Source organism: Anser cygnoides, chromosome 3, assembly GCF_040182565.1.
Source record: "Anser cygnoides isolate HZ-2024a breed goose chromosome 3, Taihu_goose_T2T_genome, whole genome shotgun sequence".
Classification (NCBI taxonomy): Eukaryota; Metazoa; Chordata; class Aves; order Anseriformes; family Anatidae; genus Anser; species Anser cygnoides.
The window spans coordinates 26,053,148-26,076,503 of NC_089875.1; the positions used below are offsets into that span (position 1 = coordinate 26,053,148).

Sequence of the window (23,356 nt, forward strand, 5' to 3'; positions counted from 1 at the left end):
TTTGCAGATTCCATGTACAGTCTAGAATGTATTGTGTGTTTGGGGGAGGGGGAACACAAAACCAAACCAGCAAACAAACAAACAAAAAAACAAAATCCCCAAACCAGAAAATAATCACAACAGAAAACAAAAAGCTGAAAGCATCAAATAAATGCTTTTGGCATTGAAATTAAATAAATTATTTTTAAATGTTTCTAGAATTTTGCTGACCTTGTTCCTTCAAGTGTGTCACCTTGTTAATCACAAGCTAACAAATACCTGGATGTGCAACATCTGCAATTCCCTGGCTAAAAATTTAAGATGATTATATTATTAGTATCATTTGCTTCAGTCAGCTAAACCTTTCTTGACCTTTCAAAAAGTCTAATCGTCTTTTTAAAGGATTGTAAATTGTATTTTATAAAGTGATGAAGGTTGAGGTTCACATTCACATTTTTTTACTGTGTTCAAACTTCATGATAACACTTGGTACTTCCCCTAATCTGCCGTAGGAGGCTTGTTCTTACTCTGGTGGAAGTACATGACCGAGGTAACACCTGATGCCTTCTGACTTGTGCCAACAACCAGTGCTCCCCACAGCTCTCTAACTATTTTATCTGTGATAATAGTGGGAGTTTGTTGGCTGAGGTGCAGTGCTGCTAGCTTGTGGATTCTCAGCCTGTTTCCATCTCCGCCTCTCCCCCAGTCCCCTCCAGCTTCTGTCCGTGTCCATCGCACTGGTCTTCATGCTGCTGACTGAGCAAGTAGGACTTGGGCCTCATTTTCCACTCCAGCGCTGGGAAGGGCTGAAGGACTCGGTGTCACCACGCTGTATGGTTAACCTCTTGTAATGACAAGAAGAGTGGATGTTAGCGGTCTGGCCATGGAGACGTTCCAGTTCTGTGCTTGTACTTCTAATGTGAAGCCATACCAGCGCTCAGGCTCCAGGCTTGGCCTCTCGCTTCTGTGTATTTTCTTTAATGCTAAGTGGCTTGGTGGTTTGTTTAGAGGCTCCATTGTTGTGACAGTTTTATCCTAGGACCTCAATGCCTAGAGGAGAAGCTGGATGCTCAACCTGCTGTGAAAGTATCTCTAGCACAAAGTCTCAGTTGTTTCCCACTTTGGAAGATTAAATTACCAAAGGGGAGATGCATCTCAAAACAAGTTAACTTGTTTTGGAGTATTTTATGGCTAGAATATAACAATAGGGCACACACAACATGCTAAAACCTCATTTTCTCCCTCTTCCAACCAAAGTGCAGATCAGCTTCTGAAAGTCAACTACTTTCTGCTTTTTGGAGCTCAGCCTTCCTGGTCTGGATGTGCAGGCATTTATCAGTATTTACCGACTCACTGCTGCTAGTCACAACCCTGCTTATCACTATGGGCCATTTTTTTTAACCCTTGCTTGATTATTTCTTCTGCTGTTTTGTGTGTGTACATTTCTATTCATACTTCATTCACAGCAATTTAAACATTTCATCTATGAATCTTTGTATGAAAAACTGCTTTGCGCATTCTTATCTTGAAGCTGCTGCATGTTTATACTCTGTTTTTCTGCTCTTCTGCCACCTTTTCCCCTCTCCTGGCATGCACATGTTAATGCCCAACTCTTTTATCTTTGCGTCTTAATGGAGAGATTTGTCAAACGCTCTTCTCTTGGAGGAGAAAAAGGAGAGTTTCCGCAATGCGCCAGGTGTAGGAGCAAAGAAAGGGCAAGTACTGATCTTCGTCTCCATGGCAGCAACGATTAAATGTTACTTTCATCAGTTTGTGAATATACATTTCCACAGCCTCTTTACAGACAGCATGAGCTTGGAGGTGGTGAGTTTTCCAGCTTGTCCTTTGCGTAGGATCCTTGAATGAAAGCCAGGCTTGCTAGTGAGCACTAGGCAGGGTGGGACAGCTGAGCTCAGCTTCGGAAGGCCATCTGTGCAACCTCTGGGGGTGCTTCAGTGACTTAGGAAAACAAGGTACATCGCTTTGAAATCAACCCTGTTTTTGAGGAGTAAGGTGTGGAACATTTCTGTACGTGTAGCATTCTGAACGTGAAGGATGGTAAAATGCATTAATAAGTAGGAGAAAATGTTGTTTTAAAAATAGCAAAGAGAGGGAGTCAGCAATATGTTAGTAATTCACTGGTGTCCTCTTGTAAGAGATGCCTGCATAACAAGTGCTGTTTGCGCCCCATAAGGACAGCTCAGAAGAGCCTGCATGTTGTTGCAGTGGTCTTATCGGTGTCTTTTAGATCATGCAATTCAGCACGAGTATGCTAGAAGAAAAAATCTGCAGTTCTGTTTGGGAATCCATTTGATGCTATTAACTGGCCAAGAATCTCACCTGTATGTATTTTAAATCTTTAAATGTCAGACTTTGGTAATTCATAAAATGCTATGGCAGCTGGGAGCTCAGACCATTGCACGAACTCTGAAGCAAAGCGCTTTGTGTTTCTGTATACTACTTCCTAATGTAAACTTTAAGCTCCCCTCCATCTTTACTACAAGCTTGAGCAGGATGGAGCTGAAACTAAGGAATTTTGATTTTTTTTTTTTCTCAGTAGCGTGGTAGATGCGATAGCAGCGTGTGCGCCAGGTGCAGCACACAGAAGGCCCGTGGTGCTCAGCAGGAAGGCGAGGGGTTAACCGCTGGTACTTTCAGTGTATGGGAGATATTTCAAAAACCAAACATTTCCACCTGGTTAGCACTTCAAGTGGTTGAGTGGGTGTGGAATAAAGGTTATATGGGTGTTGGAAGGTGTCCTGTCCACCTAAGACAGCAAAACAAAGAGCAAAAGCGCTGGCACATGGCTCGTGCTGAGGCAGGAGCAGCAGTGACCGCGGAGTGGGGCCGCTCCCTCTCCTCACACCTTCAGCACCCGCTCCTAGCCCCTCACCAGCGACACAGCTGTAAAATTCTTGAGGAGGGCGCCTGCCCCCGGGAGCGTGTACCTGTGTGAGCAGCGCGCCTGACCCGGGGCAGGACGATGCCAGAAAGAGAGGGCAGAGTTATTTTGTCCCGCTGGAGTCGGGAGCGTGCTGTGGTGGTGAATGGCAGAGACACGTCTTTGGGATCTAGACATCCCAACGTGAGTCTTCTCCTCAACAAAATGCTTCCTGAAATGAATGTATTCTATTTTGAACATTGTAAGGGTAATGTGAAGATTAATCTGAAGAAAAGAAAAAAAAAAAAAAAGACAAATGAAGAATAAATTTAAATTCTAGGTCCTAATTAATGTAAAATTCGGGGGCTAAAACAAAAAATGCTGTCATAATTTACATAATTTACTTAACATATAGCAACATTACAGAATTCATGTTACTTCTGCTCTTAAGTTATGTAATTAATGAAAGGTTCATTCATCCGTGTTTGTATTTGGCACCTGTGTTTTCTGTCATCTTTAGTTTGTTATTTGTGCCAGACAAAGCATGGGTGTAAGCCAGGAGCACTCCCACCCATTTGAAAAGCATTTGCCTGAGGCAGAGCTGTGCTCTCTGGAGAGGTAACTTCGTCTGAGAAGGCTGAAAGCAATCATAACAGGACGCCGTTGTGTTTTGGGCCTTTGTGTCGGAACAGGTAAACCCCCGAGTGCTCTGCCCTGCTTGCGTATGCTGAAGTGATTTCGGAAAGACTTGACGCCTTTCATCATGAACTAAGCTTCGTGTTCACCCTCTTACCACGGTAGCCCCTGTGGGGAGCTGCGCGCCTCGGAGCTGTGCTGGGAACCTGCGCTTTGGGCTCCTCCTTGCCCTGTCCCCAGCTGGGGCCGTGCCTCCCCCACCTGCATGTGTCTGTCCCTGGGTTTCGGGCTTGTGGCTGTCGGCCCTGCTGTGCCGGGAGCACAACGTCGAGCTGCTGAGGCTTGGCTGCCCGGTGAGGAGCTGTGAATTTAAGCAGGCCGCGGGCCGCAGACCTGCTCTTTGACCCCTGTTCCGCTGAGTTTTCCTGGGACTCCTGATTCCCACCCCAGGCTCTGCGCTGGGAAAATTGGCTTTGGGAACAAGCGAGTTGTTCTCGGCGGGGTGTGGAAATGTGCCCCGTAAGGAGCTTAATCAGTTGGTGACCTTTACGTTCTGCAGGTGCTTCCTGCAGCTCTCCCACCTCACAGATGCACTTTGGGTCAAAACTCAGTAATATCTGTGAGGTGACGTGGGGCTACCAACAGCAGGTGCTTGAAGAGGGTGGCGTTTTACTACTGGAGTGTTTCAGTCAGTTACCCGGCACTACAGATCTGCTAACGTTAAAAAAAAAAAAAAAAAAAAGAGTTTCATATGTTTAGTGCTTCAGATTTCATTGCGATAGCTGCGTTCCTGTTACCAGAAATACATTTGCCTAAGCCTTTGTCTCCTGCAGGGGGCTGTTACCACATGTCACCATTCTATTTTTCTGGCCTTATCTCTTAATTAACTAATCTCTAATAATGCTCTTTACTTTTTTTTTTTTTGAATAAGCATTTGTGATCTGTCCCCATTTTACATCGATCCTTGTATGAACAATGCTTGCTTCTTTTTTTTTTTTTTTTTAAGTGAGCAAACACGTCAGGTGAAAATAAATAGTTTTATGGGATCCCCTTTTCTTTATGTCAGCCTTGAAAACCTCCCCTGAGCACTGGTTAGTGCGTGATACCCAGGAGCCTGATATAGCATTCCCATGCTCTTTGCTAAGCTGCGTGCATGCAGTTGTCTGGTATTATAAAATGTCCAAGCTCATGTAATGCATGGAGGCTAATCTCATCAATTGTATTAAGGCTACTTAGGCATTAATAGCTTTAAGGAAGCTGTTTATATTTTCTCCTTTAAAGCATTTAATGAATGTTCTCTGTCCATTCAAACAAATGTCACCGTAGCTGCTTTTCCTGTGCAGCCATACATTTTGAAAAATAAATGATATTTCTCAGCAGTTGGCACTACAAGGCCTTGGGTTCGATCTCAGACATGGGTACCTGGATTTAAGCCAGTAATCCATATGGAGGCACCTAAAAAGAAGTGGCCTGGTTTGTATGAGTTAAGCTCACATCCTTCTGAAGTTTATTGGTTTGAAAATCAGGGCAGTGCTCTGGAAGTTCTTGGGTTGCTTCAGGCCGGCAGGTCTGGCTATGTAAGCGTTAGGTGTAAATTTAAAATAGTGGAAATGTTTTCTTTGGAATGTCTGTTACAAGTTAGAAATAAATGGGATGAGGAAAAAAAAATTTTAAAAAGGTTTATAAACGCAGTTTAGCTGATTGCCAATGATCCTGAGGATGCCACTGATTTCAGTTGTTGAGTGCTTGAAGTCAAGACCCATGAAGACGATGTAATTCTTTCAAGAGAATGGTCTACCATGCTCTAAAATGGTCTGCCAAATTCCGTTTCTAGAAAGAGGAAAGCGATTTAGGAGTCTACACACCTTGATCATACGACAAGTGGCAGTTTTTCTCTCAGAGCCATTTGTAGAGGTGAAAAGCTTCCCCATAGGAGTGCATAAAATGGGTCAGAAAATGAATTCAGAAGCAAAAAGCAGTAATGCAAATTAAAGAAATCTGTATTAAATTGTATGTATTTAAACATCATCTTTAAAGAGGTTTTTACTTGCAATGTAATTTTAATACCTAAACTTACATTTGCAGGCAGCAGAGATATCTTTATCTAGAACAGCATTTGCCATCTCACAAGAAAATATGTTTAATATTGGATGAGTGATATATTACAAGTAATATTTTACAAAGCAATCATATTACAATCCTGCAATAATCATGAGATGTTACAAAGATCTTCATTAACCAAGAGGCTTTATTTTAGACAGCATTAGCATACATACTATTCATTCTTACTTGCATGAAAGCCCAATGCCAGTATTATTCCTCTTAAACGCGTCTTGGATGGTCTCTCTACCCAAGATATACAATGACACTGTTGCTTTTGGAACTGGCTCCTCCAACCTGGTCTTGAAAGAACAATTTGACAATTTGTTATGTCTCTGGCAACAGGGTGAATAAAATAGAGACCACAAATAATGGAGAGTTCTGTCTAAAGTAATGGCCTCAGCCAAATTTATAGGAAAGCAATAAATCTACATCGCTTTGAAAAACCTGGTATCTGGTCAATTAACCCGTGTGGATCACAGCACACTGAAGCCTTGCAAGGAAAAACTGTAATCCTTGTAATGCAGCCCTTATTCATCATGTATTTCTTCCAAAAAGCTCTTCTCAGATAAACGTGGCCACGCCATATGCCACTGAAAACCCTGTTTGTCTCTCGCGGGCCAGCTGAGCCGAGCAGCTGCCTGTATGGGTTTCTTACCAAGAAGAAAGCATCTGCTCTGTTCTACCCAGTTCTGCTGTGCAGAGTTTCCCTCAGCAAAGCGATCGATGATAGGCTGTGGTGAATTGCAAGTTGGCTTTTTACGTCGGTGCCCTCGTTCTAGTTGCTCTTACGTGCACAAGGACAGATTTGACTTTGTTTTTTTTCTTCCTTGTTGTAACTAAAAGTAAAAGTTTTGGTCAGCTTTGAAAATAATAAAAATAAAATAAATGGAAGGGTGCCATAAATACCTGCCAAAATTGAGCCTTGCATGCAGCCGGCCATTGAGATGCAGACCACGGCTTGATGTACAAACCCGTTCCTCCTACCCGTCCCGCTGTGGACTGCTCTGCCCACCCTCAGAGTTACCTATCAGTTCGAGCAGAAGCCGGAGGAGCTGTGATTCTGCCGTGCTGCTGGGGCAAGTGCACACGTGATTGCAAATGAAAACTAACGAGCTGTGCAATAGTGTGGCAGCTGCAAACGTGGCTTTGTTTGAAGACTGGCCACCGGCCAGGTGGACAGGACCTGCTGAGAAAACTCTCTCAGGTACGCCACAGGGAAGTAGAGGTTTTGCACAGCTGAGCGATAAATAAGTGTGGAGGTTGGCTCTTAGCTGAGGGACAGAGATGTCAGGGCTGGTGGGGGTTTGCTCTCTCTGGTTTCTTTCCTCCTAGCCAAGCTTATCTGGCAGCTGCAGAAAGACACAAGCTGATGCTCTGTTCCTTTACTGGAGGCTGCACACCACAGCAAACTTTCCGCGTTTTGTTGCAACGTTATGTATTAAAAAAGGTCCTCCAACTACGGCCAATGTTTGCAGAGATGCACCACGTGCAAAATGTACCTTTCCTTTGACTTAAAAGATATAACAGTGGGTGCCATGTCACTGATGAGGGAAAATAAATGTTACAAAATTTGCACACTGGGGACCGATTTAAACTTACTTTTCCCTGGCCTCAAGGTTTGAGGCTTGGAGTACTTGTGGATGCATGGTATCCATTTGCTAGGACCCTGGAAAATACTTAAAGTTAGTTCTAAGTACCTTTTTTTTTTTTTTTTTTTCTTATTTTAAATGTAGTTGGGCTTGAATACCCTGGAGAAAGCTATGAGATTACATAGTTTTAAAAAACATCCAGAATAGCCATAGCTGGCACATGCTTACAGCATTGATTCCACCCACTACAAGAGGAATCTTCTAAGCTTCTGCTTGTTTGAGTACAAGATGAAGCATAAGTCTACAATACACTCATTCAGGATATACTGGCTGAAAAAACAAAAAAAAACAAAAAAACAAAACAAAACAAAACAAAAAAACATAAATCTTACCTTGGTGTTGTTTGTATACTTGTTCTGTTTCATTAAGTTACAGTTTTTGCTTAGTACATAAATTATCAGTATAAGTTTGCATTTTGTTCTATTATGTACATCTTAAGAATACAGCAGAAAATACCATTGCTTAGCACGTTAACAAGAAATCACATTATACGAGAGGTTTGTCAAAATACTATGTTATATACAATTCTGGAAATTGTTCTTCCTTTGACTGCTAACATGTTATTCCCCAGAAAACCAAGCTGTTTGTCTTTAAAAGTTAAAGTACGTAGAGCACGATGATAAACCAACCTGAGGAAAAAATACTAACATTTCAAATTTCACTTTTAATTTCAAAACAAAATGGAATGGATCAGTGTGATGCCAGCAATTTTTTTATTTTTTGAAAACTAACGATCCCTGGTAAGGGAACATGTAACTATTGCAAGTCCTAGTGGGGTCATTTTCCCCCAGAAGTTATGAATATTGTGTACTCATAATGTGGATAAATGCATTATCCCAAGGTGCACTATGCTGTTTACTCCCATATTTAGATAATACATATATAAAAAAAAGCATGTGTAGCAATGTGTATTCTGATGGTTGATACACAGCTTTTAAAAAGTAGGTATTCACAGTCCTCAGTTTTTTTCATTCCTCTTTTATGAAAGTCCATATCATTTAGGAGCTCAACTGACCGTTGTGATGGCTGGAGTCTTCCCAGCTTCTTCTCCTTCAGCCCCTTCAGCGCCTGCTTCCACCTGATTGAACTTACCAATCTTTTTCAAGCTCTCCAATGCAGATTTCAGAGTGTCCTTCAGGCTGTTCTCTAGAATCCACCCTTCACTTTCACACTCGGGGTCTTCAGGATTTGGGATGCTTTCCAGAGAGGTGTGCAAAAGACGCAAGCCAACCATCACTGATGTCTGCACCATGCAAAGGAGAAGACAGAGACCGTCAAAAAAAGCTTCCTATCCCTGTCTGCCACCCTGCTTCCAGAGAGTGTTTTTAGTCAGTCTCTCGTCTTCTAACACCAATGAGAACAAGTGACCACTTAGTGTTGTTAACAACCTCATAGGATTTGTTCTGTGAAAAGGGTGGAGGATGCGTCTGTTATCCTATCCAAATTCCAAAAGAAGTGATTACATCTGGTCTTCCAAAACCATAATAGCTTTAAAGGAGTTGGAATCCTTGTAGTTGTTTACGTGGTGGAACCTCTGAGAGCTGCCCTGGACCTGCAAGGTGCTGCTTGCTATTAGGCTTTTGAACTGGAGATGGAGGAAACTTGCAAACTGCCTCAGGTAGCTGGGAAGATTTGGAGTTGGTTATCAGGCACATAGTGTGGCCAAATGCAAAACTCACATGTGGCTTTTGGGCTCCTTTGAAACATGGGACTGCTCAAGCATGTGTTTCTGTGGACCATTCGTTAGCTTTTTTACTCTGGTCATCATGCCTATGTATGATCAGTGTCTCCAAACTCTAGGAAGATTAAAGCTACCACTGGCTACCCTCAGCATTTTCAGATGTTTTTCTACCTTCACTCAAGGCCAGAAAGGGAAAATCATTGGTCAAACAAACCAAAAGGGAAAAACATTGGTCAAACAAACTTCATCAAATACTTCAGTATCCAAATGCAACTTCTCATCCTCTTTAACATAGGAAGACAGGACCCCTGACTCCTTGGTCTTCAGAAAAGGTTCTCATGGCCCTGAATCTGGAAATAGTCTCATTTTATTGTGAACCTACCTAATACAACAATGACTTTAACCAATTGAAGCACCACTCTATAAAGGCCACAAGAAATGGTAAGTCATATCACACTAGTCTCAGGATTTAAAGTATTTGACATCTTTCTTTCACTGAGACCCAGTTTTCCTTCTCACAGTCCTGGGACTAATATCTTTCATAACAGTGGTTGTTGTGGGTAAAGATTAATATATTAACAGGTCTGGACCTAAAAGATGATCTCCGTGTTGCTCTCTATCTGTGCTACCTCACTGTATGTCAGCAGTAGCTTTTTCTTGTGACTGACTTACTAAGTCACACTGTTTGACAGAAAAATTAGCTGTACTCTCAGGCTCTAAGTCACTAAATATGGTCTTGCTTTAAAGAAGAAGATGCTTGTGTTCAAGGCAGCAGATGATCTGCCCTTGGATGAGATTCTGTAGCATTTTCTCTCAGTTTAAGACTTCCTTTTCATAAAAGTCCTACTCAGAAAGAGTTTTGAGTCCCCAGGTGTAAGAGGCTTGCTAAAAGCTGTATGAAATGCTCAGGCTCTCATTACCTCCTCTGACCTGAGCCTGTTGTCTCTGCCAGATGAGAAGAGGGTCCAGGAAATTGGAGACAACTATCTGGTAAATTAATCTGTTTCCCATATGATAGCACAGGGCCTTGAACCATCAGTTTTGCTGAAGTAATTTATGTTGTAAATTATTTATTTCAAACCTTCCATGCAGGCAGCTTTTCAATACTCCCATCTCTTTCAATTTGAAAATCCTGGCTAGGACACTTAGAGTTGCATACAATGCACAGATCACATTATCAGAGAAATTATGAACGACAGCTGGACTTGTCTGCTACCTCAAAAATGCTTCAGCATGCTTCAGTTTTGTAGGGATGGTTAGAGTTGACCTAAGTCTGTAGAAACATTTTGAGGGACCTTGATGGGCTTGAGAAATGGGCTGACAGGAACCTCACAAACTTCAACAAGGGGATGTGCAAAGTCCTGTACCTGGGAAGGAAAAACCCTAGGCACCAGCACAGGCTGGTGACCTGCCTTCTGGAAAGCTGCTCTGCAGAAAAGGACCTGGGGGTCCTGCTGGTCACCAAGTCGAACGTGAGTCAGCAATGTGCCCTTGTGGCAAGGAAGGCTAACATTTTCATGAGCTGCATTAGGCAAAGTGTTGCCAGCAGGCCGAGAGAAGTGATCCTTTCCCCTCCACTCAGCACTGGTGAGGCCACACCTGAAGTGCTGGGTTCAGTTTCCGGGCTCCCTAGTACAAGAGAGACATGGACACACTGGGGAGAGTCCAACATAAGGCCATAAAGATGACTGAGGGACTGGAGCACCCCTTCAATAATGTAAGCCGGAAAGGGCTGGGGCTGCTCAGCCTGGAGAAGAGAAGGCTCAGAGGGGTCTCATCAACATACATAAATACCTGAAGGGAGGGTGCAGAGATGGAGCCAGACTCCTTTCAGTGTTGCCCAGTGCCAGGACAGGAGGCAATGGGCACAAAGTGGAGCACAGGAGGTTCCCCCTGAACGTCAGGAAACACTACTTTAACATAAAGGTGGCTAAGCATGGGCACAGGTTACCCAGAGAGGTTGTGGAGTCTTAACCTTTGGAGATGTTCAAAAGCCGCTTTGACATGGTCCTGGGCAACCTGCTCTAGGTGTCCCTACTTTAGCAAGGGGCTTGGACCAGATGGCCTCCAGAAGTCCTTGCCAACCTCAATCAGTTTGTGCTGCTGTCAGTTGTAGACTTGTGTTTAATCCCAGTCCAGCAGAGAAGGGTCCCACAGCTAGCCCAGTCTTGCTCAGTGATGATTTACCCTGGCCAATGAACAAACCATCATGAAAACTCTTGTCATTTTACAGCAGCTTTAGAGTGGCAGGAAGAACAGGCCTGTGACATTTCTCCAGGGCTGGGAGGGCTCACTATATCTGCATCTGGTGCATCCCCCTGCACCACAGCATGTTTAGCCTCTCAATCTATGCCAGCAGAACGTACTCTGTTCTCCGGCCTGGTCCCTTCTCCCCCGCTGCCTACGGGCAGGTTTTCAAGATTATTGTGTGCCTCTTCTGGCGCTGAGTTCCCCTCCGGCACATGACGTGCAGTGCACATCCCACTCGTGGCCCGTGCCTCTCCTGGGCTCCCAGCTGCCAGAGCTCGGTGCTGTGCTCCCTCTGTGGTGCCACGCATGAGATGAATTTGGCACCACACGTTTATACAGGTGAAGGCCCTGGCATGGCTGGGGACCGCTGCTGCCCTCCCACCCTTGATTTGAAAGGCTCTGTTCCAGCCCCCAGTTTTCTCTTCGCTGGCTGAGGCAGGTCGCAAAGATGGCCGGGCTTGCTCTGCTTGACCTTCTGCAACCAAGCCCATCTGTTTGCCAGGGTTTAGCCGGAGGCGGCTTAGCCAGGGCACCGTGTGATCTTTTTTTGTCACCCTCATGACTGATTGTCACTCCAGGGAAGCCTACAGCTTTGCTAGTAAAAGCAGTGTGCAGATAATAATATACTTCCAGAAAACACGACAGGCTGCATATATTTTGTTTTTCCAAAAAGAAGTCCTAACAGTTCAAAACAGGTTTGTACAGACACTTGAGACCCCAAGTCGGTGCCGCAGAGACTTGGTGCCTGGAGGTAACGGCGGTGAGGAGAGTTCCCCGTGGGGCCTCAGCGCCCCAGGCCCTGCCGGCAGAGCCCTCGCAGGCCCCACGGTGGTTTTGGCCACACAGGAGGTGCCAATGGCTCTGGCTTGCGCCAGTCCCAGAGGCAAAGTAACACTGGACACACTTTTGCATTTGAATTTTTCCATAATTTCTCAGCAAGCTAACTAAAAGTGAAATACAGCATGTGGGGCCCACAGCCCCACTCCCACTGTGTTCCACCCTGGTGAGGCTGAAGCCTGACTTCACCAGGAGCCCAGGCCTCTGCTGCACTGCTACTCAGTAGAAAACTGTTTTCTACCCTGACTGCAATTTAAAGAAAGAGATTGTATTCCAAGGGAGGATAAATTGATGTCTGCTCCCTGCTTTGCTTCCTCCCTTCAAAGTTTCCCTTAAAAGCAGGGGGAGTTTAAGACCCAGATCTGGACCTGTTATTGTGGAATATTAGGCGAGCCATAAATATCCGGGAGGGCCAATTAATATAACCTGGGATTGCGAGTGCTTGTGAGATTTCTTTAAAGCTTTGCCCTGAATGTCCTCTGATTACCTGAAAAAAATCTCACATTTTATTTCAAAAGAGATGAAGGAAATAGAGGAGAAGATCATATTTCTCATTACTTCACAGGCTGAAAACACTACCAGGGTGTAATTTGAAAAGTTAGAAATAAAATGATGTATTTTTATCACTGCTATTAATGTTAATGTATCGCTATCACTGCTCTCCCAGAAGGCAGCAGAGTTATGTTATGGGCTCCTACTCATGATTTTTCACAGCTGGCTTTAGTATTTCTGTGCAATTTTCCCCTGAGTTTTTGAATCCCCTTCTGATTTTCACATACAGCTGAAATTGCCTCTCCTCAAGGACTCGACATTTGAATCTGTGCTGAGATAGGCGCCACAGACATCTCTCTGTTTTCTGACCAGAACAACGGTGCTACAAGTAGGTGGGACATCTACCAGGTGTGCAGAGTAGTTATTTTTACAATAACACAACATGGAATAGCTTTGTGATGGTTTTCTTTTCCCTTTCAGTTCATAGATTATTTGGGTAGATGTTTGTTTTTTAAAAAGCATGTTCCTCCCTGGGAGGAGTAGACCAGTGCTTGGAACAAAATGCAGTGCATGTTTTCCTATTTGTGTTTATCCACATTTTGAGAAAAACGGCCAAATCATTTCAGATAGGTGATGCAGCTGGGCAGCAGCCGTTTCCAGTGTCAGAAGCAGCCTGCTTTGCTCTGCACCCTGCAGCAACCCTTCCTTTCTCTTCCCTTCCCTTCTGCCTCCCAGCCCTCATGCGCCAGCCCTCGTGCCCCTTCCATCCCACGCTCCTTTCGCATTAGCACTGATTAAACACCACAGTGAGAAAATTGGCTGTCTCCTAAGGGCAGAGGGACATGTTTTTCTCACATCTAATGGACAGTATTTTAGCAGCAAAGCTGCACGTCAGGTTTTGGTGCCCTCATCTGCACTAGGCAATATTTTCACCTGTTTACACATACACCACAGCTTCTGGAAGTACACTACAATAAAATTAATCTATCTGCTTTGCCTAAACCTTTTTTTTTTCTTTTTTTTCTTTTTTTTTTTTGTTTCTTGTGACCAAAACCATGAATGGAACTGATGGAGAACCTTAAATCAAATGCTGATCTGAAGCTGGACACTCTGCCTGTGTTATTTTTATCACTGCATAAAACACTTAATTCCACTTTCTGTCCCACAAATTGATGCCATCTCTTTCTGATGCACTGCTTTAAGTACTTTCTATTCCCTACTAGTGGGAACCTGGGTAGAAATAATGCACCTGGAGAGCTGAGCTCTCTGCACAGGGCACAAAGCTGGTCCTTTTATTCCCCTTGCTGTGGGGACGGTAAGCCCACTACCAGGCTTCCCATCTCCAAGCTGGGACCTTCCAGGCCTGCTGAAGATGTCCACTGCTGTGTGAGATTTCCTGGCCACAGAACAGTGGTGGGTGATTGATGTATTTTATACAGATTTTTAGGTCAGAAGTAGACGTTGGAAAGGTCTGGCCAAGCCAGAGCTTTGGCAAAGCAGGGCAAGGGGGAGAGGGCACCGTGCCAACAGGTTACCTCGAAAAGCCAGACGAGGAGGACGACAGCACCCATGGAGCTCATCATGCTGCTGTAGTAGTGCAGGAGGGCTTCCCGGCAGCCGCGGCCCCAGAGGTTGAGCTCCTCCGTCTGGTAGTCGTAGCTGTAGTGGCCGAGTTGTTGGTGACCTGGTACTGGATGCAGGGCCTCGGGGAGCTGGGGTTGCAGCAGCTGAAGGGGACTCCATCAACCAGGTACCGTCCATCCACGTTGCTTTTGATTCGACTGTGTGCAGGCAAGGGCAGAAGGACATGTCAATGCACACACACATGTAAAGACACACCACAGAGAACTTGAACAAGGAAAGGAGCAAACGAAACAGATTTTCCACAGTGTTTCCTAGCCACGCAACTTCTCCGCATCCCCTGTTTACAGAGTGGCATTCCTCCTGGGTGATTTTCCTCCCTAAAGCCCTTTTCCATGTCAAGGTTGCTCTGAATTTATAGGTAACTCTTCTTTATGGACACAAGCCCTCTTGAGTGACTTCCTCAAAGAATGTAATGTTTAAGAAAAGTAGAGAGAAAGTTAATGAAAGGCAGTCAGAAAAGAGTGATTGATCACTGCATAGCTAGGGTGGAAGGACTGCTGGAGGTGACCCGAATCACAACAGCTTTAGGACTCACTATATCCTGCTAAATCATTGATCCAGCAAATCTAGTATCTTCTCTTCAGTGACAATAGCTCCAGGAAGGGGCTATGCATTTATTCTTGGCTTGGGAAGGTATCCAGTATTTAAAACATGAAATGTGTTTCAGCAACAAGATGTTCAGAAATTCCTGAAGTCCTTGCAGGAGCTTCCCGACTATAATTCATTTGAGACCATGGTTGCTCTCAATAAATAGCCATTTAATCTGGTGCCTTATCAAGATGTTTAGACATGAGATATTTAGAATGCAAGTAGTTCCACTGGGGCTACAGAAGAAAACTATAATAAGAGCACTGTAACTCTAATAAATACCATCTTACTTAGAAAATGGTACAGAATGGAGAGCCCTGGTGATTTAGAAAGGAAAAAAAAATAAGATCTGAGAGTCACTTGTAGCTTTTAATAACAATATTTTAAATTTGTGTTTTACAGAGAGATGATGACAAAAGCCCGGTGAGGCAAAATTCCACTTTGCAATCAGCGCCTAAGTACGTCTAAACACCAAATGCAGTTCATTCCCACTGATGTGTAAATGCTCCATGAGATTCAGAGAGATTGGATCAGACTTTAATTCTACAAATAATCTAAAAATTGCATTGCAGAGGATGGACTCCCACCTTCCCTGGAATTAAGGAGAACTTTGTAACTGACTTGAAAGGGGCCAGAACATCCCACCAGGAATACGAGCAGAGTTTGTGCCTCACCATGTGGCTCAAACCTTGAATTCACTCATTAACATCCATCTGTGAAATTTCAATGCCCTATTTCCTGTTTCAGCAGCACAAAGAAATTGCTGTGAGCCTCAGTCCCAAATAAGACATCATTTATTAAGGACAATATAACCTTGTTTTCCCTCTGTGCTTTGTCCTTCAACTGCTGCTGGATTAAGTTATAGCTCTCAAATCTCCATATAATGCTGGCAAGGTGAACTTATTATGTTTTCAAGTAGTTATTTATACCCACAGGCATACCTTCACAGCACAAATACTCCCTTATTAAATAGTGAATGTATCTGTTATAACCCTGCAGTGCAATAGGTTAACCCTGTAAGAGTTCTCACTATACTGTCCTGGTTGAGAATTGTAAAAATCAGCAGACCGCCAACTAGTTGAAACAATATGCAGAGAGGCACACAAATGAAGTAGCATTTGCACAGCCGAGCGGGGATCTCTTGAGATGCACAAAGCTTTTTTCAAGAGTACTTCAGACTCTTTTAACATACGCAGTATATGTAAAAAGCAGATGGCTCCTAGTTTACAAGCCCCTCTGTGTAACCATCCAGTACCAACCTAACGAGTGACGTTCCTGAAGAAATCAGAATAACAGTCTCTTCCTCTAGAGCTTAAGTTATTATAAGATTGTGGCTATTTATGCTCAGCATTCATTTTTTTCATTTCAAAAGTTCATTTGTTCTCATGTTTATTTTTTACTTGTGCTTACTGTGCCTAACCTCATTTTAAGATTAATACCTCTTTACACCAACAATAGAGCCATTAATGTGTTTCTGGTCAACAATCAGTTCTGGTTTGCATAGAGGAAGCTAGTGAAGTTTTCATATGAGGTTTAAAAAATTAAGCATGAGTCTAGATTTTGAACTTTTTTTCACATGTTTAAGAACATACAATGCACCTGACTGTGAGACAGTATATAAAGCTGGGAACGTCGATGGATGCTGACAGACCCAAATTGTCACAGCGGTGAAGCAGTCCACTGAGTGAGTTTAATAATGGAATTCTAAATCATAAGGATTGAAAACACGCAAGTTTTTGGTAAAGCATTGCTGTTTCTGCTTGTTTTCATGAGATTACTCACCAATATCTAAACTGGAGTTTTAGAACCAGTGTCAATCGTGTCTACCCAGTGGCCTCTGCATGGGAACTTAGGTCTTGTGGAAAACTGCTTTAAGTACAGCGAGGTTCTGATACTTTGCTGTTCCCCACATGCTTGATTTTGGAAGTAGGAATGTGTGGCTTGGTGTAATGAGTTTATAAAGAGATAAAAGACAGGAAAAAATATGTTTTTTAAGTCTGTTTACATTGCACCATGTAAGAGTGGGAATCACATTTTACTGCTTTGCATTTTACATTCTGGATAATGTTAGAGGAATCTGGCAGAGGAGAAAGTAATCTAGCTGAGCATTTGGCATCTCTATTAAAGCAAGGGCAGAGAAAAAAAGAAAAGCATTTTATACAAGAAAACCCTTCAGTCAGCATCTGTTGTGATGTATGTTTCTTTAGCTTAATGCTGACCAGATCTTGATAGTATGCAATACAAACCCCACTAAGTCACTTACTCTTTCACTTCCTTGGAGCTGAAGTCCAGGTATCTGTTGCTGATCCACTGAATTTCAAACCAATCTTTGAAGCCATTGTTTCCACAGCATTTGAACTCAATTTGGAGCATGTCGATTGTCTTCTTCATGAAGCATCTTCCGGGGGTGTCTGTGTCCCGGTAGAACTTCATGCCGTTCTTCAGCCCCTGAGCCAGCGTGCTCTCCAGAGAGCCCCGCATGAGAAAGCAAATCAGAGCGACGAAGAAAATGAGTATGTTGAAGAGGAAACATAGTGCCAAGTAAGGTTTCAGCAAAGGTTTCCACTTGGCAAATTTAGTGGGATCCAGAGAGTCGTAACAAATTTTGCCAGCAAAACCATTGAAGGCGCAGGATAGTATACCCATCAATATCAAAGAATTGGGCACAAAATGGCTTTCAGAATTGTCCATCACTTCGCTTCGCTTCCGGAGCTCAATTTTGAGGAACAACCCCATGCTAAAAACAATGATTCCAGCAAACACTGAAAACCAGTTCATGAGCCATAGTCCCTGGGCTAGTTTTACCCGTTTCTTCTGGTTGAATTTGACTTTCAGCAGTGCCATCTTCGCAATACGTGAGGTGTTGAAAGGTTTCGCAGCCTGAACCCCTCTTCTCCGTGTAAGCGATTCGAGGAAGAACCATTCAGGCGTTTAGAAAGGCTCCAGCCGGCACAGCCTGAAGCGAGATGCTGCACGGCCCCTCCATCTTGAGCTCCCCGTGCGTGGGTTCAAGCAAGCAAATACTCAAAGATCCAAATTAACAATTTCTCATTAGTAAGAATAATGGGCAATTAGCGCCTACAACTATTTCTGGTGGTTCCTTCCAAGCAAAGGAGAAACAGTCTCAAGGTTTCAAATGATTTGATCTGGATCTGCACGACGTCATTCTAATACCTTTAATCATTTGATCCAATTTGGAGAAATGTCTGTCAACAGATGAGTGGAAATAATCCCTCATTTTACTATTTAGTAGATTTGGGCTTTCTTATGATAGGCTGCTTGGCAGAATGTGAAAACCCAGCGATATAAAAAGATCCTTGTTAACAGAAGAACATGGATGGTTTGAGGGAAAGGGAAGAGGGCTCTGAGATAAAAAAAAATACGCTCTTCGAATACATAAATACGCTTCCTCTGTGTGACCCTGATTTATTCATACCTACAGCCAGAAACACCTTTCCAGTCCTCATCCTCCCCTGTTTACCCGAGACGACATCCCGTGGCTTATGCATTCTGGAAGCAGCTAAGCATGTCGTTTACAGTGACCTAAAAAACCCAAGCATGGCATTTTCTATTTACTTTCAGGCTTTGTACAACCTCCGAACCTTGACAGGAGGGAAAGCGAGAGGAAAAGTTCAGAGAAACTCAATAAATAACACACACGTGTGCACTTGGAAAAGCTCTGCGGTGAAGAAAAATGAACTTAAACAAAGGAAGATCTGATCCCACTGGGCTGGAGCCAGCGCAGGGAGGGAGAAAGGGGTATCCCCAGGGTGGGGTTGGAGCCCGTGCCCTGGCTGCCCTGGGGAAGGTGGTGGCACCCGCTGCCAGCATGGGGCCTGCCCGGCAGGAAAGTGAGTGGAAAAGTAAAACACAGCGCTCTGGAAACAATGCTTTTGTAGAACTGCTGCTGCCTGATACCGCGGGTGCTGCTTGGTTATTGCTTGAGATCCTGGGATACCAGAGGTTTCTCGAGCAATGCTGAAAGGTGTCAAGCTGCTGTGTTTTCCTGTGCTAAGTAAATAGCAGGTCTTAGTGATGGCCCTCCCCTGGTCTGTCTGGACCTGGAGAGCAGCTAGTAACCGGGATTTTCTTAAAGCAGGTTGGTTGTGTCACTGCTGCCCTCACAGGTGAGCGTGCCAGGGGAGAGGAGGGAGGAAACTGCATTGGGGCTGTTCTCTCTGCTTGCTAAGAGGTGGATGAAAAGGGCTGCTTCTTGGGAGAGTCTCTTAAATACTTTTGTGCAGTAAGAAACAGCACTGAAATAACCTGTCTCCTGGTTTCTTTTATCCTACCCATGCAGTGCACTTTGCTACATTTCACTGACTTCTCCGGGGCTCAGCTGGGGAATACAAGGTAGTTTGGAGGGTGTATTTTTCTGACAGCCAGAAGTCAATTCGACATAAATGAACCTGATTTTTTTCCCTTTCTTTTCAGTGATGACAGAGTGAAACTTTGGTAAGTGAAAAAAAAAAATAATCAAGACTATGAATCAGAGCGATATACAGTGAAACATGTTCTGCTCTGCAATTAATAGGACAAGAAATAGTAAAACTGCCCACAGCAGATGTAAGCCTGGTGCCACTCTGGGTACTGAGAAGTTTGTATTCAGGGGCATAGATAACTCAGCACCTGCTACCTTAATAATTTAACATTCAGATGCCCACAGTAAATCATCGGTTAAGTAACTGAAGCACTACGGTGTTTCCTGTATCAGGGAAAGAGCTAGTCAGAACATGTAGCATAAGCTTCAGGGCTCATCGGGGCCTCCAAATCTACCGCCTTACTCTTCTCCTTAATGAAGGTATCAGGAGAGGTCCTGATAAACCACCCGTAAATGGTTAACACTTTCTGGGGGATGATCCCTGAATCACCTGATGCCCAGGAAGGTGATTCACAATTAGGCCTCTGAGACTTCAGGTGACTCCTTTAAAGTCATCACTTTGAGTAATGAGCACAATTAAAGCAACCCAGATTTGGATAGTTGCTGTGTTTATTTAAGTAGTTTCAATGGGCCGATACAACTTGGTGTAGTAAAAGCTACTCACTTATCAAATTGAGTTACCATACTGACAAGTTTTAAAGAGGATTACTGATGGTAATTCACATGCTTTTGCTTAAAAAAAAAAAAAGTCAGTGCTTAAAAAATGGAGAGTTGATGTTTCCAGCTCATCACAGACAGAGGTGGCAAACCCTGTGTGACCTTCAGCAAACTGGTGAGCTGAGGGGTGTCTCCAGCACAGTAACATAGGGAAGAGGAGGGTTAAGGGGGATCATAAAAAAAGTGGTTCAGGGTGTGGACAGCATGGCAAAGAAAGATGTTTTTGCATGTAATCTGCTCTTCTTGTAAATATTTACCTTGGCTGGGACTGGCCTTTACATGGGTAAATTTACTACCTCCTCCTATTTCAAATAGAAGATCTTGAAACTGATCCATAGAAGACAAAGGCTAATTGCAGTAAGGATGTTTGAGTTAATGGTCTCCTCAGAGGTTGCATATTAAACTCAAATATATAATTCATATGCTGTTCCAGAGAAAAAACAATGTTAAAATAAAATATTCAAATGATTATTGATCTGCTAGGACTTCCTGTGGAAGTGTTCAAATTCAAAATATTGTTTCAGAATTGTAATATCTACTGATAACAACGTAATACTGATACTTTTCCAAAAAAGCTAACCTAAATATAACCAACATTACCGGTTAATGTTGGGAGAGAGGAAAAAGGTATCTATCTTTAATACAACTGATTCAATCTGGTATTTGCTATGCAGTCTGCTGCCCAGCCCTGGACCTACCATGCTCCTTACCAAGTCTTCAGGAATGTGAAATGTAAAAGGCAAATTCCCTTTATACAGGTATACCCTACATGCCTAAATCATGAAAGTGCTTTTAGTTGGTAATAAAAATCATTTCCTGGCCTAATCTGCTGCTTTCATGCTGCTCTATGATATGAAACAGTTGGCTTTCTTATTTCTTGGTGGTTGTTTTTTGTTTTTTTTTTTTCTTTTTTCCTTTAGAAGTGGTTAGGTGTCACTGCAAGGATGAAGGTGCCTGTTTTAACTGCCGTAGGAGGTTGTTGTGCGGAGCTAAGAAATTTGTTTCTGTGCTGTTGTTCATGGATTTGTTTGGGATAATAACCACGTGGTGTGTACAGGGACGGTCCTGAGGCACAGCGCGATGAAATGGCTGTGCCAGAGTGTATGGGTCACAGGAGGAGGAACAAGTCTGATTTGTGACTTGTCCCTCCTGCGTACACCGGTGTGGGTTGCCCTGTCTGCGGCACATGAAGTGCCTGCAGGTCCTGAGGCTGGGAACGGAGGCAAGTGGCTAAATCCAGTGCTTGGGCTGTTGTGTGTCCCGGGAAAGGCGAGGAGGGGCACCGACCCCTGTGGTTCCCCAACAGCGCTGGGGCATACACTGGGGTCTTCAGCATGGTTTTGCTCTGGGCAGCTCCCAGCACTTCACCCATCCTTTATCCACAGTGTGCTCTGAAAACGCAGTCTGTTCTTGGACCACAAGATGCTCATTGTGAGAATTTATTTGTATTATTGTGATGCCTAGGGTGTCCTGCTCACTGCTGAAAAAATAACTTATAAATCAACATCTGTATTTGCAGAAACAGGGAAGAAATATGTTGGGAATTTAAAGAAGCTTCCAAAAGGATCACAATAGCCATTATTAAAGGAAAACAGCAAAACAGATGGAACCTGAACTCAGATAAATTAGATCATGTTGTGAAAAGAAACGCTGAAATTCCACAAGTAGCACAGGCTCTTCTTGCTGTTTGTATCTTTCCTTGCGTATGATGAAACTGGCTTTTTGGAACAGTGCAGCCTATGAGCTCTCTTGTGCGGCTGTCTGATCTGCAACAAGAAGGCTGCACAGAAAAAAAGCCTCAGTCACAAGTGGGGAGAGCCTGATGGAAAGAGGGGAGAGCTGAGCAGTACAAGGATGATACACAAGGGAGGGAAAGACGTGTACTTGTCTGCAGGCAGCTCTCAAATCCAGCAAGTTTGCCCTCAGATCCCACTCCCACGTGCTGGGAGAAATCCGCTTGGAAAGACAGAGGTAGGTGGATATGGAGGGGCCTGGGGTTCAGTATGTTCAGTGGAAAGAATTCAGGAATTGTTTAGCGGAAAGCTGTTGAAGTATTTTGTAGCACCTGAAGCTTTTCCAGGTAAAGGCACTGATACTGGATCCTTGTCTATATATAATTATTCCCCAAATAGTGAAAACATATATATTTAAATCAATTAAAAAAATATAAATATAAGCTTTCAAATATATGGGTAAAAGTAAGTAAGAAATTGTCTTGTGTACTTCTTACCTGTTTTTTTCAGGCAACAGTTTTGCTAGAGCCCACACACCAGAATCCATCTAAATGAAACAGGGCTGGATAAAGAGAAAATGCCAACAGCTTCCCTTGTGTTCCTGCTATTCAGAGAGCCACATGCAGGCAGGCAAGGGGGGCAGCCTCTTTCAGGGTGCGATGGCCAGGTGAAATGCTGGCCACACTGGAACCAACAGCAAAACTCTTGGCTGCTTTTCTAGGATTAAGTTTTCTCACCACTCAACCCAAAACATCAACAAATACCAACACTCAAAGATCTGCATAGTGCTGAGGAACTCTTTTTGAGTAAAACTATTTTGTTCGCAGACACATGAGCTGTAAAAAGCTGAGTTAGATTGCTGCTAACAAAGTTACATTTATCTGCAGGTTTCTGTAGGGTCACCAGCTAGAGCAAGGCAATCCAACCAGCTTGTTCTTCGAAATGTTTTAAGAGTTAGCTCTCATGACTCTGGAAAACTGTTCCACGCCTCAGTGCTCTGTACGGTTCAGAAGCTTTCTGCCTTTCTGCCAATTAGTTCAGGGCCAATTTTCACCTAGTTTTATTGTGCCGGTGTTCCTGTTATCCTCATGATGTAGTCACACCATGCCCTTGGCAGGCGTTTGTTTTTCAGCTGCTGAAGCCTAGCAGAAGTTGCTGCTGTTATTACTACAGGGGATGTATTTCTAATGAAGTTCCTTGTTTGTTCTGGTGGTGATGAAACAAACCAGGGCTGAAGACCTTGAGGAGACTTCATTCACTCCGGTCTCGTGTTATGCTGGTTACGTGACTGGGGTGCAGCTCCCCCACCACCCGTAGCACGAGCGTGAGCCTGAATTCACTGGCTGGCCACTCAGCCGTGAAACTGCTCCGTACAACCCAGGGCTGAGCAAAGCCTCCTTAACACGATAACCTCGGGAGGAGGAGATTCTTGCAAGCCCTCTCTAGCAGGTTAGACATAAAGCAATCCCAGCTCCTGGCCTACAGGAGGCTGGCGGGCAATTTTCTTCATGTCAGCATTGCTCATTGTACCGAGGGAAGAAAGGGAACGTGCCGCCCTCCTCCGCCAAGCTGCGATTAGCAGAGGCACAAAGCAGCTCTGACCAGGCTGGCATTGTGTCTCCTTGACCCAGGAGAACGGAGACAGCCCGGCACACCTCCTGGGACCTGCTGCTGCACGAACCCTGCCCAGCCCTGCCTCTGATTGCTCTCAAGTGCAAGCTTCAGAAGGACAGCGTGGTAGCCAAGTCGCTTGCCCAAACAGCTCAGGATACCTTGTGACACTCT

General features: G+C 43.9%; 1 protein-coding gene across 1 annotated transcript; it reads right to left on the bottom strand.

Annotated features, from left to right (window-relative positions):
* Window positions 1–7,748: 7,748 nt before the first annotated feature.
* On the bottom strand, window positions 7,749–18,440 carry PRPH2 (peripherin 2). Its single transcript, XM_013173890.3, is given in 4 exon segments — window positions 7,749–8,491; window positions 14,044–14,177; window positions 14,180–14,289; window positions 17,004–18,440. Coding segments are annotated over 4 exon segments (1,062 nt in total). The 5' UTR covers window positions 17,585–18,440; the 3' UTR covers window positions 7,749–8,254.
* Between the last annotated feature and the right edge of the window lie 4,916 nt (window positions 18,441–23,356).